Genomic DNA, 14,369 nt, shown 5'->3' on the forward strand with positions numbered 1-14,369 from the left:
TTATATCTGTTAATGCAAACAAATCAAACTATCCTTCAAAAGGACATTCTTTTTTTAAACAATAATATGTATTATCAGATCCTGAAAATATGTAATTCTTAACTTGCCATATCTTTTGCAGGTTTTCAAACTATCCCACCTTCACATTTTGGGTTGTTACAAAGTTCTCAATTCTACTGCTGTTAAAAATGGGCTAATAGGGCCAGGCACCATGGCTCATGCCTGTAATCCCAGCACTTTGGGAGGCCGAGGCAAGCGGATCACCTGAGATCAGGAGTTCAAGACCAGCCTGACCAATATGGTGAAACTCCATCTCTACTAAAAATATAAAAATTAGCCAGACGTGTTGGCATGCACCTGTAGTCCCAGCTACTAGGGAGGCTGAGAAAGGAGAATGGCTTGAACCTTGGAGGTGGAGGTTGCAGTGAGCTGAGATCGCACCACTGCACTCCAGCCTGGGCAAGACTCCATCTAAAAATAAAAAAAGAAAAAAAGGGACTAATAGGCACAGAGAAAAAAAAAATCGGTGCAGGCCGGGCGCGGTGGCTCACGCCTGCAATCCCAGCACTTTGGGAAGCCGAGATGGGCGGATCACGGGGTCAGGAAATCGAGACCATCCTGGCTAACACGGTGAAACCCCGTCTCTACTAAAAGTACAAAAAAAAAAATTAGCCGGGCGTGGTGGCGGGCACCTGTAGTCCCAGCTACTTGGGAGGCTGAGGCAGGAGAATGATGTGAACCTGGGAGGCGGAGCTTGCAGTGAGCCAAGAACGCGCCACTGCACACCAGCCTGGGCTACAGAGCGAAAAAAAAAAAAACAAAAAAACCAAAAAAAACAAAAAAAACCAATGCAACCAGCACAGATTACAAGGTTCTTAATCTTATTTTCATTATACATATGTAAACAGTACACACCAAAGAACAACTACCAAGAGCTACCCAATGGAAAATTGCTGATTCCTGGTGAAAGATGTTTGTTTACCTAATTAGCAGTAAAACGAGCCACAAATATTTGAATGTATTTATTGTTATTCAAAATAAATAGTCCTTTTCAAATTTGTAAGAAAGAATTAAAAGAGATAATAGTATACCCCATGATGTCTGGCTATTGAGAATGGCAGGACATTTTTTCATCTTATACAATTAAAATACATAATTTTTCAAGATTGTTTTTAGGAAGCCATTTGTTTCTACCTGAATTGATTCTCTAGTTTCTTACTCCACTGCAAACTCATTATTTCATAGAACCATAGAATGTCAGATCTAGAAGGGACCTAAGTTTTACCTATGTCAAGGAGAAATTATCCACAAGTCAGATTTTATTCAGGACTATTGCAGTAGAGTAGAAACTATTGCAGTAGGAGAGAGACTGAGCTCAACTTCAAATACAACCAAGAAAAGTGATTATTTATAGCCAAGGAGCAGAGTGAGAGGGCCAGTAATAGAAAATTACTAAGAGGAGGCATCAAGGGTAGAGAGGAGTGAGTTCTTATTAAACTGGCTCAACAAGATTTTTGCCAGAAACAGGCCAAGGATTTAGACATCAAAGGTGGGAGATGAGGAACTTGATCAGATATCAAGGGTGAAGGGACTGTCTTTAAACCGATTTAGCAGTATTATTGATGTAACTGGATTTGGAAGGCCAAAAAGTAGGCCCAAGGATGAGGCCTAATTGAGAGGAGGGCTCAGAGGAACCTGTCTAAAGTTTGGTCAAGGAGTCTTTGTCACATAGGAAAAAATTGAGGCTTAAGAGGTTAAGAAACTTGCTCAAGGTAATACTGTTAGTTACTGGCATAACTGGGACTCTGACTTAAGGCTCCTCAGTGATCAATTAGGTGTCTGTTCTACAGGGAGCAGACTGTTCACTGCATCCACTTTCTTGTTTTCTGTTACCTCAAAAGCTCCATCAACATCTCCATCAACCAGATTGCTTCTTGTGTTCTTCTTAAATTATATCATCAAAAAGAGTAAGACAGTGCATTCTATTTAACTGTCACTAAGATAAAGCGAAGACTAGGGAGGTACTTTGAAGTAATGTTGAGTCCCACCTTATCTGACCTACATAGAATTTTGCTGCTTTGATTACTGCTAAACTCTACTGTTAGCTAGGAGATTTCTTTCTTCTGAATTACTATAATATATTCAAAAAAGAAAAAGAATAGTAGCCACATTCCTTTAAAAGAAATTTAACAATTTCTTATTTACCAAATGTGCTCTAAATTGCATAGTTGTTGGAAGTTGGTCTCTGTGATGTTTTCTGCTTTGCAATAGTTGAAGACTACAACCTGAAGTGGAAACTGAATTTAAAATATACCAATCAATTCATCAATATGCCTTTAGTAATTACTACTTATGGACAATATTTTAGGTTTTTGTTTTGTTTCCTTTTTCAGTTTAACTTTGTTAAATAGTTGAAAAATAATGGATTGTGAGCCTCATACAAAAAAAAAATTGACTTGGCATATAGCTCATTAAAATGTTACCTTTTAAAATACAGTCTTAAAAGTTTTGCTATGATATGATCCAAAGTTTTCCATGCTAATTACTCAGGCTGAAATGTCATATTTCAATGAAATATTTTTCTGAGAGTTCTTGTTATTGGTCCCTCTATATCAAACACACATATAAAATGTCTTTACTCAAACCCTGAATTGTCTTAGGTGGGAATTCTAATTTATTTATCTAATTTTGTGGCCAGACTCTGCTCTAAGTATTGTCTTGAGTTAATTTGCTGTCTGTGATTTAGAAACAATTTAAACAAACAGAAGCCAATATTTAGCTTTCTGAATTTCAAAGTATCAAATGCTTTGGAAGTTTCATTAGGAGATGATGATAATGTTTTCTATTTATATGGCATGCCACAATTTACATCATATAATGTACTTTTATTGTAAGCATCTTAAGGACAGAGTTGAGTCTTGCTCATCTTTGTGTTTCCTGTAGCACCTTGCACATGGCAGACATTAGGCCAGTATTTTAAAACTTGAATCTGATCTTTAAAACATTCCTGTGAGGGAGGTTAGGGCAGATAGCACTATTCCCATTATACGGGTAAAAAACCATGCTCAGAAAGATTGAATTGCCCAAAGTCATATAGTTATTAAGTAGCAGAGTCAAAAATAGATCCTAGGTCTTCTAATTCCTAGGATTCATTGCTCTAGCACGATTTATTCTCTCTGCTAACATTCGGTGCTTATAAATCATAGCAAGACTTGTAAGAAAAGAAAATTGTGTTTATAGTCAATTAACACTAACCAAGGGGTGCTCTGTTTGTAGGCTTTTAATCTTTTTATTTAATGATCCTTCTTTTAATGGTGAATAGCCTGTTAATATGTGCATTGAATAATAATAGAATAAATATGATATTTTCTGTGATTTGGGGTGGGATATTGCATGCCAAAATATTTTCAAGTACCTTTTCACTGATAGTCTTCATATCTTGGAAAAGTTGAATCTTTATTTTTGGGTTCAATGGTGTACAAATATATATTGGCTTTTTCTCTTTAAGTAACTTATTGTAAGTACTATAATAATAATATAATAGTAATAATAGGCCAGGCACGGTGGCTTATGCCTGTAATCCCAGCACTTTGGGAGGCCAAGGTGGTTGGATCACCTGAGGTCAGGAATTCAAGATCAGCCTGGCCAATATGGTGAGACCCTGTTTCTACTAAAAATACGAAAATTAGCTGGGCGTGGTGGTGGGTGCCTGTAATCCCAACTACTCGGGTGGCTGAGCCAGGAGAATCCTTAGAACCCAGAAGGTGGAGGTTGCAGTGAGCTGAGATCACGCCATTGCACTCCAGCCTGGGTGACGGTGAGACTCCTTCCAAATAATAATGATAATAATAATTGAATAAATAGTAATAAGAAAGCCTCCTGATTAATTATGAAAAAAATCAGAATGTGACTTCATGAAATGCTTTAATACAAACAAAAGTACAGTTGGTAATGGTCATTGTATATTCGTGTTTTGATTTTTCTATTCTATCACTCATGATCTTTATATTTATTGCCAATGAGGCCTTTAAAGTCAACTGTATCTTCTTGAAGCAGTCTGAGCATATCAAGAAATTGATACCTGGTGTTTTTATTAAAAGATAACACAAGCCAAGATAAACTTCAGCATTAATCCAAAATTACCCCTTTGCTAAAGGAATTTGAAGGCCGTTGGTGAAATGGTACTACCTAGCCAACTTTAATGTTTTGAGAAGCTAATTTTTGGAAAGCCACAGCAGCAGTGTTAACATGATATCTTCAGTAGAGTTTTCTGTTTTCTGGATTAACAAAGAACAACAGCTTATCCTTTAGAATAAGCTCTATTTGAAAAAGTTTGGCTCTCTATAATTCTGTATGGTTCTGTTTGCATACTGATTATGCTGTAAGTATAAGAAATGCTGGCAAAGAACGTTATTGTTTTAACTTGTACTATAATGTGAACCACTTCTAACTCATAATCTTATTTTGTACTGTGTGATGTCTGATACTGCTAACATCGATCTTTGGGCTTTGGTGAACTCTGATCTTCCCAGGTTTTCAAGGTTAGACTCTTCACTGGTCAATTCTTTTTTTTTTTTTTTTTTTTTTTTTAATGCTTTGTGTGTGTGATAAGAGAAATGCAATTTTTTGCTATAATTCAGAAGTCATTGAAGAGTGCTGTTATCCTCAAGCTGGGGTTTTAACATTTTGATGAAGGTAATGTGACTTGATTATAATTAAGTTTCAAATGACGTTAGGGTCTTTGTGTTTGCAATTGTTTATAATAAGTAATCAATGCATAAAGACATGTTGAATTTTAAATGGAAATACACTTATTTTTACCTTCAAGACTGCATTAAAATATTTAGGCAAGCATATGACCCATTTGTAATCTCTGAATATTGATTTTATTTTCTCAAAATTTTATTTTCTCAGATTGCCCTGATCTGTGTATTTATGGCTATTTTCAGTGATGGCAGAGATATACTATTGAATACAATTAAAAATAAAACTTATATGTTCTTTATGTAATTAATAACTCATAATTTGAAGGACTCTAAATATCAGGTCTGAATTAACATGCAAATTTCCCATTTTTTTTTAAATTTCAAAAAGAGCAGTGCCTTAGGTTATTTCAGATGATACAGTGTTCTGATAACCTTTAAAATGGAGTAGAGAGTCATAAAAGGTTTCCTTTTTTCCCATCTTACTTTGTTATTGTTATTAGGTTGATTCACAGTTTATTTATTTTTCATAATTTTCTGATTTGCTACTTAATTTCTAGTGCAAATCATACATTATGGATTAAATTAACAAGTTTACTTAGAACACTGAAGTTACGTTTTGTTTTTTTTTTTTCAAATGTACAATGTACTAAACCTTTTCGTTATGATTGAGAAGGGAATTTCTGTGTTGTCTGGTTGCCAGGCTGGGGTGACTATATGAGTTAAATTGTTTGATGATAAAACAGTTGTTGAACTATTATAAATCTCCTTCCTCTTTCTCATGTGCCAGATAGAGTCATGTTATGTTATAAAATTACATAGAAATACCTGAAAGATTAAAAAGATGCTCATATTTTAAGATATGTTTTTATCTTCAATTTTACTAATAAAGAAAATAATAATAATAATTTTAAAAAGCCCTTCCACAGTTTGTACCCGGCACTGTGCTAAGTAATTTTTACATGGTATCTCATTTAATCCTTGGAACAACCTGCTAAAGTAGGTGCTATTCTTAATTCCATTTTATAGAAGAAAAAATTGAAGCCAAGGAGATTAATAATCTTACTGAAGTCAAACAGCTAGTAACGAATGGAGCTGGATTTGTAACCCAGCATTCTAGCTCCAAAGTCTAGTGTTCTTAATCATGGTGTCATTCTGCCTTGTTAGTATTTTGCCATTGATTCTGAATCTTAAGAGTATTGGAAAGGAAACTAAAGTCTGATTTTTATTTTAGATTAAAAAGACAACCTTTTGTCCATATATAAGAATGAACTCTATTCTAAATTCATAACAAGTGCCTATTATAGTTCCTTAAAAAATAATCCCTACATATCTTCATTTTTTGTTGAAATCAATAAAATCGGAAATGACCAGAGGAGAGAAGGTGTAAATGCTAACTATTGGCTGTTCATTATTTAGGGTTTTGTAATTATTTTCTTAAGGCAGGATTACTTAGTCTCAGCCTCAGTCACTGAACACTGCAAGCAAGTAGCACCTATTTGTCACCTGGTGACAAAAGACTTGACCAATGATAAGATCTCCCTGGTTGCTTAATGGACCTGTTATCTTTATTCAGAAAAACAAATTAAAAACATAGCATAAGTAAAAATGCTAAGCAAAATCCTGTTTTAAATTATTTTGTTTATTCACAAGATACGTACAGAATTCTTTATTTTTCTTGAAAAATATTTAAAATGTAAAGAATATGAAAACATTTTAAAAAGGAATTTTAAGGTACTTTATTGATTCAATAAATTTCTAACATTTAAAAAAGTTCGTATGTATCAAGCATATCACTAAAATGAAATTAGTTTGCTTAAATTACTATCTGCATTGCATAGTAATAAAAGCTGAATAAATGTAACTACTTACAAATAAAGCAATTTGATTTTAATCACAATGAAACAAAATGGCTTGAATTTCTGATTGCCCTACAGCAGTGATGCTTAAAGTGTGGTCCCTGAACTAGCAGCTTTAGCTTCCACACAGTCCTTCTCTCCTAAGTCTCTTTTTTCTAAATTATTTATTCTTAAGGCTGGTCAAGTGCAATAACAAGAAGGGAGGAAAGAGTTGAACAAGGAGTTCAATCTATAACTGAACGATCAATTGAGATAACTCACTACCTTCAGACCAGTCTCCTAGGTCTTACTGAATCCAAAACTCTTGGGGTAGGCCCAGGAATCTGTTTTAACAAACTGTCTATTTGATTCTGATGCATGCTCCAATTTGAGAAAGTGCCCTACAGTTTCTGTTTAATTTCACTTTAAGTCAAACTCTTTGTTAAGGATTACAGAACCACACATTGTTAAGTCATGAGTCTTTTTCTTTAGATGTTATTTTATTGAATTTAATATATTATAAAATGTAAACTAAAAGAATCTGCAAGTCAGTATTAATAACAAAAAGAATCCAGTCCAATTTATATTAGAAAGGGAATCAGCATAGGTCTATATATTTTAATGTTGTCTGGGTTTTATTCTGCAAACTAATAGGAAGATGACTGATATTTTAAAAGCCTGACTTTTATGCTACTCTTACGCTATACTGAAATGTGGTCATTTGCTGTGGATTATTAAGGTCTACCAGGTCCGGAAGGTCCCCCAGGTCTCCCTGGAAATGGAGGTATTAAAGGAGAGAAGGGAAACCCAGGCCAACCTGGGCTACCTGGCTTGCCTGGTTTGAAAGGAGATCAAGGACCACCAGGACTCCAGGTAGGAAATGGGAGTAGATATGTGATGAGGAAAGAATGTGGGTGTTTGTATTCAAAATGTGAATTCTAAGCTGCATCATTTTAATTAACACTCACTAGACAAGGTTCTATTCGTGGCTCACTGGTGAATTAAAAAGACAGTAGAAGGCAAGTTTCCTATAGTCTCCTAAAGGGGCTTTGCTGTATTATAGTCAAAGAGTTCCTGAAAACATACTTTACCTGGAGTCTTTTTTTATGCATATTTGGATTTGAGTAGCCTTCATTTTATGGTAAATAGAGGAATCTTTTAGGCTTTGAAATTAGATAAAGTTAGGGTCAAATGTCAGCTCCCCTGCACAATTCTGCTTTGTATCTCTGAGGAAAACAGACACTGGGTTTCCATCTTCACCTATAAAAAGAGAATAATAGCACATCCACTCATGTGCTTTCTATGTTGGTTTGAGTGACTCAGAGAAGAGAGTCACATTCCTCTTTATGGGTTCTCAAAACTGCCTCCATTCGGTCAAGATGATTGCTGGTGGATTTGGCAGTCAACAAAATCTGGACTGTCTTTTAATTCTGAAGACTGCTTTATGGCAGAAAAAAGTATTTAACGTAGTGGTCCTTAAAGCTTTTCAAAGTCTAATCTTTTTCACCATGCCATCACTATTCTTCCAGTTACCTAGACTTAAAAATTTACTTCTGTTTACTCATTCTCTACTCATTCCCTATAAATATGCGTATTTCCAGAAACAATTAAGAGTAAGTTTCACCTGCTATACCCCTTTACTACTAAATATTTTAATGCAGATTTCTTAAGATTAAAAATATTCTCATGTGTTATTATAAGATGACAATGAAAAGCTGTGGGATTGTTTATATTTTATAAAATTCTTACCAAATGTCTTGGCTGCAGCCTGTAATCCCAGCAACTTGAGAGGCTGGGGCAGGAGGGTTGCTTGAGGCCAGGAATTTGAGACAAGCCTGGACAACATAGCAAGACCCTGTCTCTAAATTTTTTTTTAATTATATAACCACAGTATACTTATTAACTTCAGAAAATTTAACATAGATATACATTAATTTCTATCTTTCATATTCCAGTCGGGTCCAGTGACCTAATAGTGTTCTTAGCATTTCTCCTTCCAGTACAGGGTCCAGGCCAAGTCATGTTTTGCATTTAATTGTCATATCTCTTTAGCCTTCTTTAATCTGAACAGTTCCTAAGTCTATTTTCTTTTTTTCATGACCTCAACGTTTAAAAACAATTGTACCCCCACCCCCATTTTAAAATAGAATATTCCTTTTTTGTCTGATGTTTATTCATAATTAGATACAGGTTATGCATCCCCAGCTGGAATACTACATGAGTGATGCTGTGTCCTTCTCAGGCTAACAGATAAGGAGGTCCATGATGTCTATCTGCCCCTCATTTGTGATTTTAGTTTTGATCATCCAGTCAAGTTGTTGCTCAGTTTCTCCACTGTATCATTATGTTTTTTCTTGCAACTAGTAAAACTGTAGGAAGGCATATTAAGATAGTGCAAATATACCACTCCTCATCAAAAATTTCCCTTAGATTTAACATCCATTAATGATTTTGCCTCAACCAATCTCTACTGGGATAGTGGCAAAATGATGTTGTTTCAACTCTAGCACTGCCTCCACATTTACTAGTCAGTTCTACTGTAAGCAAGAGCCTTCCCTTCTCTCTGGTTTACTTATGCATTTCTTATCATTTTGAACTCATTTTTTCCCATGTTTTCCACTAATTTACAATTTCTAAACTGTCATTACTTATTTCGATGCTCTCATTGTTCCAGATTTGGAAGCCCCTTCAAACTGGATTTGATGTTTTTCTGATATGTACTTCCTTCCAACTATTTTTTTAGCACTTTTAAATATTATTCCATAATAAGATGCTCCAGGCTTGTCCCTCTTTCATTCTTACTAATATAAGCTTTGTTGTCCTGCACTTGAAGTAGAGCAATAGCCTCTTGTATGATCTTGCTATTCCATATTCTTCCTGTATTTGGGTGGCTGAGGTGGGATGATTGCTTGAGCCTAGGAGTTTGAGGACAGCCTGGGCATCATGGTGAGATCCTATCTCTATAGAAAAGAAAGAAAAAGAAAGAATAAAATAATAGTTACCTTTCATTAAGTACACAGCATACATCAGTCTTCTAAGCACTTAATACTTGTTAGCAAAAGACAATGAGCTCTGCAGGAGAAAAAGGAAGAGCTTTATTTTCTATAAAAAGTAATCTGTGGATTGGGAAGACACAACTTTCAGTACAAGTGAAAGTGTGATCTCTGAAGAACAAAGGGAGGATTTGGCTTAAGGGAAAGTTCTCACCCATGTTCTCAATCAGGTCCATTTATGCAAATGAAGGATACAGACTTCATCAGTTCTGATTGATTGAAATACTTGAGCCCTGATCAGGTGATTTCCAAGACCAAAGCCAGAAGTCTGCCAGATGTTTCTTTCAAATGGTCAGTGGGCAGGGGATGTTTTCAAGCCACAGTTTATCTTCGCAGTGGCTTGACTCTATTGTAGAAAGGGAGATCCTGTGACACTTTTACAACATCTTTACAAGAACACAAGATATGTGACATTTCCCTTACCCAGCCATGGCCAGTTGGTTGCGTTTTAACTTTGCGCACCTCAGTTAGCCATGGGAAGTTCATTTTGTCTGTCAGCCAGGGGTATATTTTAACAATATGAACTGTCTCATTTAATTCTCACCACAACCCTATGAAGTAAATACTGTTATTTTCTCTATATTTGAGGTGAGAAGACTATGAATCAAAGAGGTTAAATAATCAACTCAATTCACACAAGCTAATATAAGGCAAAATTGAGATTATAGTCTTGGAAGTTTGACTCTAGAAACAGTGCTATATGCCACTATGCAATTCTTATGCCCTCACTCCCCTTCCTCCCCTCACTGCAATTTTTTTGTAACATTAATGATTTTATTTATTCAGGGTAATCCTGGTCGGCCGGGTCTCAATGGAATGAAAGGAGATCCTGGTCTCCCTGGTGTTCCAGGATTCCCAGGTATTTGAAGGGATTTTTGTGGTTTCCCTTTATATTAAACGCCTCTGGGACAAGATAGCCATTTTCTGATTTGACTGGGTAAAGGTTGTAGCCCTGTTGCTTTGCCATGAAACTGTATGTACCTTCTGTGTAGGCATGAAAGGACCCAGTGGAATACCTGGATCAGCTGGTCCTGAGGGGGAACCGGGACTTACTGGTCCTCCAGGTAAGACTTGTTCCTGAAGATAGTTATACCTGATACTTAGATGCTTTAAAGAATTTGAAAGTTTTCATTCTGTCTTTCAGCCAGACCGTTGGAGGCTAAGTCCCCAACAACTGAGGGAAAATAAACAAGGCTCTCCTTTTATTTACTAATCTCTTACATTCTCTATTTTATTAACATAATATTGATAGCAGACCTTTTAAAGTTAAGATAGATACAGGATCAACAAAAACACTTCCTTGACATTAGCTTCTATACTAACTTCCCCAAATTCAATTGAACAGATCACAAGAGCAAGTCACATATGAATTTTTAAAAATATTTTTGATATTAAAATAGTTCATTTTGCTAAGAGGCTTATAGAAGCTTCTTATAAATTGAGAAATAGGGAATCCGCTAAATTCCCCTAGTAGATCAAAGGGTCCCTTGACAAGCACAGCAAGCAAAAACTGCAAATGATGTTGGAGTCAGAATGGATGTGTAAGGGAGTAAAATTGTCTTCCCCTGACACCAGTGTTCACAGATTTATAATGGATGAGACTTTCTAGTAAGTGAGTAATATTCGAAGTTTGAAAATAGGGATGATATGTGTACTTTTTACACTGACCCTAATAAAATTATTTTTCAATTGAAAGTTATTTTTCAATTTTTAGTTTTCCTAAACAGATTTCTGTTAGATACAGCAGCAGTTCAAAAACTGGTTTCTCTCACACCAATTCTTGTCCTGAACTTAGATCACTTTGGCTTCCATTTCTTGTAACCTTTCTCTTTCCCTTCAAATTTGTGTGTTTTGCCTCATAGGTCCTCCTGGATTACCTGGTCCTTCAGGACAGAGTATCATAATCAAAGGAGATGCTGGTCCTCCAGGAATCCCTGGACAACCTGGGTTAAAAGGTCTACCAGGACCCCAAGGACCTCAAGGTTTACCAGGTACCAATGCAGATCATCTTTATTATTATTATTATACTTTTAATTTCTGGTATACATGTGCAGAAAGTACAGGTTTGTTACATAGGTATACATGTGCCTTGGTGGTTTGCTGCACCCGTCAACCTGTAATCTACATTAGGTATTTCTCCTAATGCTATGCCTCACCTAGCCCCTCATCCGCTGACAGGCCCAGGTGTGTGATGGTCCCCTCCCTGTGTCCATGTGTTCTCATTGTTCAGCTCCCACTTAGGAGTGAGAACATGTGGTGTTTGGTTTTCTGTTCCTGTATTAGTTTGCTGAGAATGATGGTTTCCAGCTTCATCCGTGTCCCTACAAAGGACATGAACTCATCCTTTCTTTATGGCTGCATAGTATTCCATGGTGTGTATGTGACACATTTTCTTTATCCAGTCTTATCATTGATGGGCATTTGGACTGGTTCCAAGTCTTTGCTATTGTGAACAGTGCTTCAATAAACATATGTGGGCATGTGTCTTTATAGTAGAATAATTTATAATCCTTTGGGTATATACCAAACTGGGATTGCTGGGTCAAATGGTATTTCTGGTTCTAGATCCTTGAGGAATCGCCACACTGTCTTCCACAATGGTTGAACTAATTTACACTCCCACCAATAGTGTAAAAGCACTATCTCTCCACATCTTCTCCAGCATCTCTTGTTTCCTGACTTTTTAATGATCACCATTCTAACTGGCGTGAGATAGTATCTCACTGTGGATTTGATTTGCATTTCTCTAGTGACCAGTGATGATGAGCTTTTTTTCATATGTTTGTTAGCCTCATAAATGTCTTCTTTTGAGAAGTGTCTGTTCATATCCTTTGCCCACTTTTTGATGGGGTTGTGGTTGTTTTTTTCTGGTAAATTTGTTTAAGTTCCTTGTAGATTCTGGATATTAGCCCTTTGTCAGACGGATAGATTGCCAAAATTTTCTCCCATTCTGTAGGTTGCCTGTTCAATCTGATGATAGTTTCTTTTGCGGTGCAGAAGCTCCTTAGTTTAATTAGATCCCATTTGTTATTTTTGGCTTTTGTTGCCATTGCTTTTGGTGTTTTAGTCATAAAGTATTTGTCCATGCCTATGTCCTTAATGGTATTGTCTAGGATTTCTTCTAGGATTTTTATGGTTTTAGGTCTTACGTTTAAATCTTTAATTTATCTTGAGTTAATTTTTGTATAAGGCATAAGGAAGGAGTCCAGTTTCAGTTTTCTGTGTATGGCTAGCCAGTTTTCCCAACACCATTTGAATATGAAATCCTTTCCCCATTTCTTGTTTTTGTCAGGTTTGCCAAATATCAGATGGTTGTAAATGGGTGGCATTATTTCTGAGGCCTCTGTTCTCTTCCATTGGTCTATATATCTGTTTTGGTACCAGTACCATGCTGTTTTGGTTACTGTAGCCTTGTAGTATAGTTTGAAGTCAGGTAGTGTGATGCCTCCAACTTTGTTCTTTTTGCTTAGGATTATCTTGGTTATACAAGCTCTTTTTTTTATTATTCTATATGAAATTTAAAGTAGTTTTTTCTAATTCTGTGAAGAAAGTCAATAGTAACTTGATGGAGATAGCATTGAATCTATAAATTACTTTGGGCAGTATGGCCATTTTCACGATATTGATTCTTCCTATCCATGAGCATGGAATATTTTTCCATTTGTTTGTGTCCTCTCTTACTTCCCTGAGCAGTGGTTTGTAGTTCTCCCTGAAGAGTTCCTTCAAATCCCTTGTAAATTGTATTCCTAGGTATTTTATTCTCTTTGTAGCCATTGTGAATGGGAGTTCACTCATGATTTAGCTCTTTGTCTATTATTGGTGTATAGGAATGGTTGTGATTTTTGAACATTGATTTTCTATCCTGAGACTTTGCTGAAGTCACTTATCAGCTTAAGGAGATTTTGGGCTGAGACAATGAGGTTTTCTAAATATGGAATCATGTCATCTGCAAACAGAGACGATTTGACTTCCTCTCTTTCTATTTTATACCTTTATTTCTTTCTCTTGCCTGATATCCCTGGCAAGAACTTCCAATACTATGTTGAGTAGGAGTGAACTCAGGATTAAGAAACTCACTCAAAACTGCACAACTACATGGAAACTGAACCACGTGCTCCTGAATGACTACTGGGTAAATAACGAAATTAAGGCAGAAGTAAATAAGTTCTTTGAAACCAATGAGAACAAGGACACAATGTACCAGAATCTCTGGGTCACAGCTAAAGCAGCATTTAGAGGGAAATTTATAGCACTAAATGCCCACAGGAGAAAGTGGGAAAGATCTAAAATTGACACCCTAACATCACAATTAAAGGAACTAGAGAAGCAAGAGCAAACACATTCAAAAGCTAGCCGAAGGCAAGAAATAACTAAGATCTGAGCAGAAGTGAAGGAGATAGAGACACAAAAAATCAGTGACTCCAGGAGCTGTTTTTTTTTTTTTTTTTTTTTTGGAATAGAAACATTTATTAATAATTTGCAACATACTATATCTTAAAATTTTCCACTTTTAAAAATATTATCACTATTACACTCAATTCTAGGGTACGTAAAATTCATACATATAAATTATAAATAAACACCCAAATATAGTGTCAAAAGTCATCACATTCATATATAAAAAAAATAATTTTCTAAGTGGTCTCAGCAAAGAAAAGAATAACTAGGTTTAAATATTTTAATAATGTGAATTATCTTAAAATATTTTTAAGTCAGCAGAGTGCCTGGGCTGGCCATGATGCCTCACGCCTGTAATCCCAGAACTTTGGGAGGCT

General features: G+C 35.8%; 1 protein-coding gene across 5 annotated transcripts in view; it reads left to right on the forward strand.

The window, feature by feature from the left end:
• The window catches only part of COL4A5 (collagen type IV alpha 5 chain), a 269,789-nt gene that overhangs the window by 234,973 nt on the left and 20,447 nt on the right, over positions 1-14,369 (forward strand). For 3 of the 5 annotated variants that reach the window (XM_050777164.1, XM_050777166.1, XM_050777165.1), the window contains 4 exons: positions 7,281-7,414; positions 10,381-10,453; positions 10,587-10,658; positions 11,457-11,585. In XM_050777164.1, coding sequence (XP_050633121.1) covers positions 7,281-7,414; positions 10,381-10,453; positions 10,587-10,658; positions 11,457-11,585 — 408 coding nt within the window. The other 2 variants (XR_007722723.1, XM_050777167.1) reach the window with 2 other exon arrangements.

The sequence above is a fragment of the Macaca thibetana genome, chromosome X, assembly GCF_024542745.1.
Source record: "Macaca thibetana thibetana isolate TM-01 chromosome X, ASM2454274v1, whole genome shotgun sequence".
NCBI classification, from domain to species: Eukaryota; Metazoa; Chordata; class Mammalia; order Primates; family Cercopithecidae; genus Macaca; species Macaca thibetana.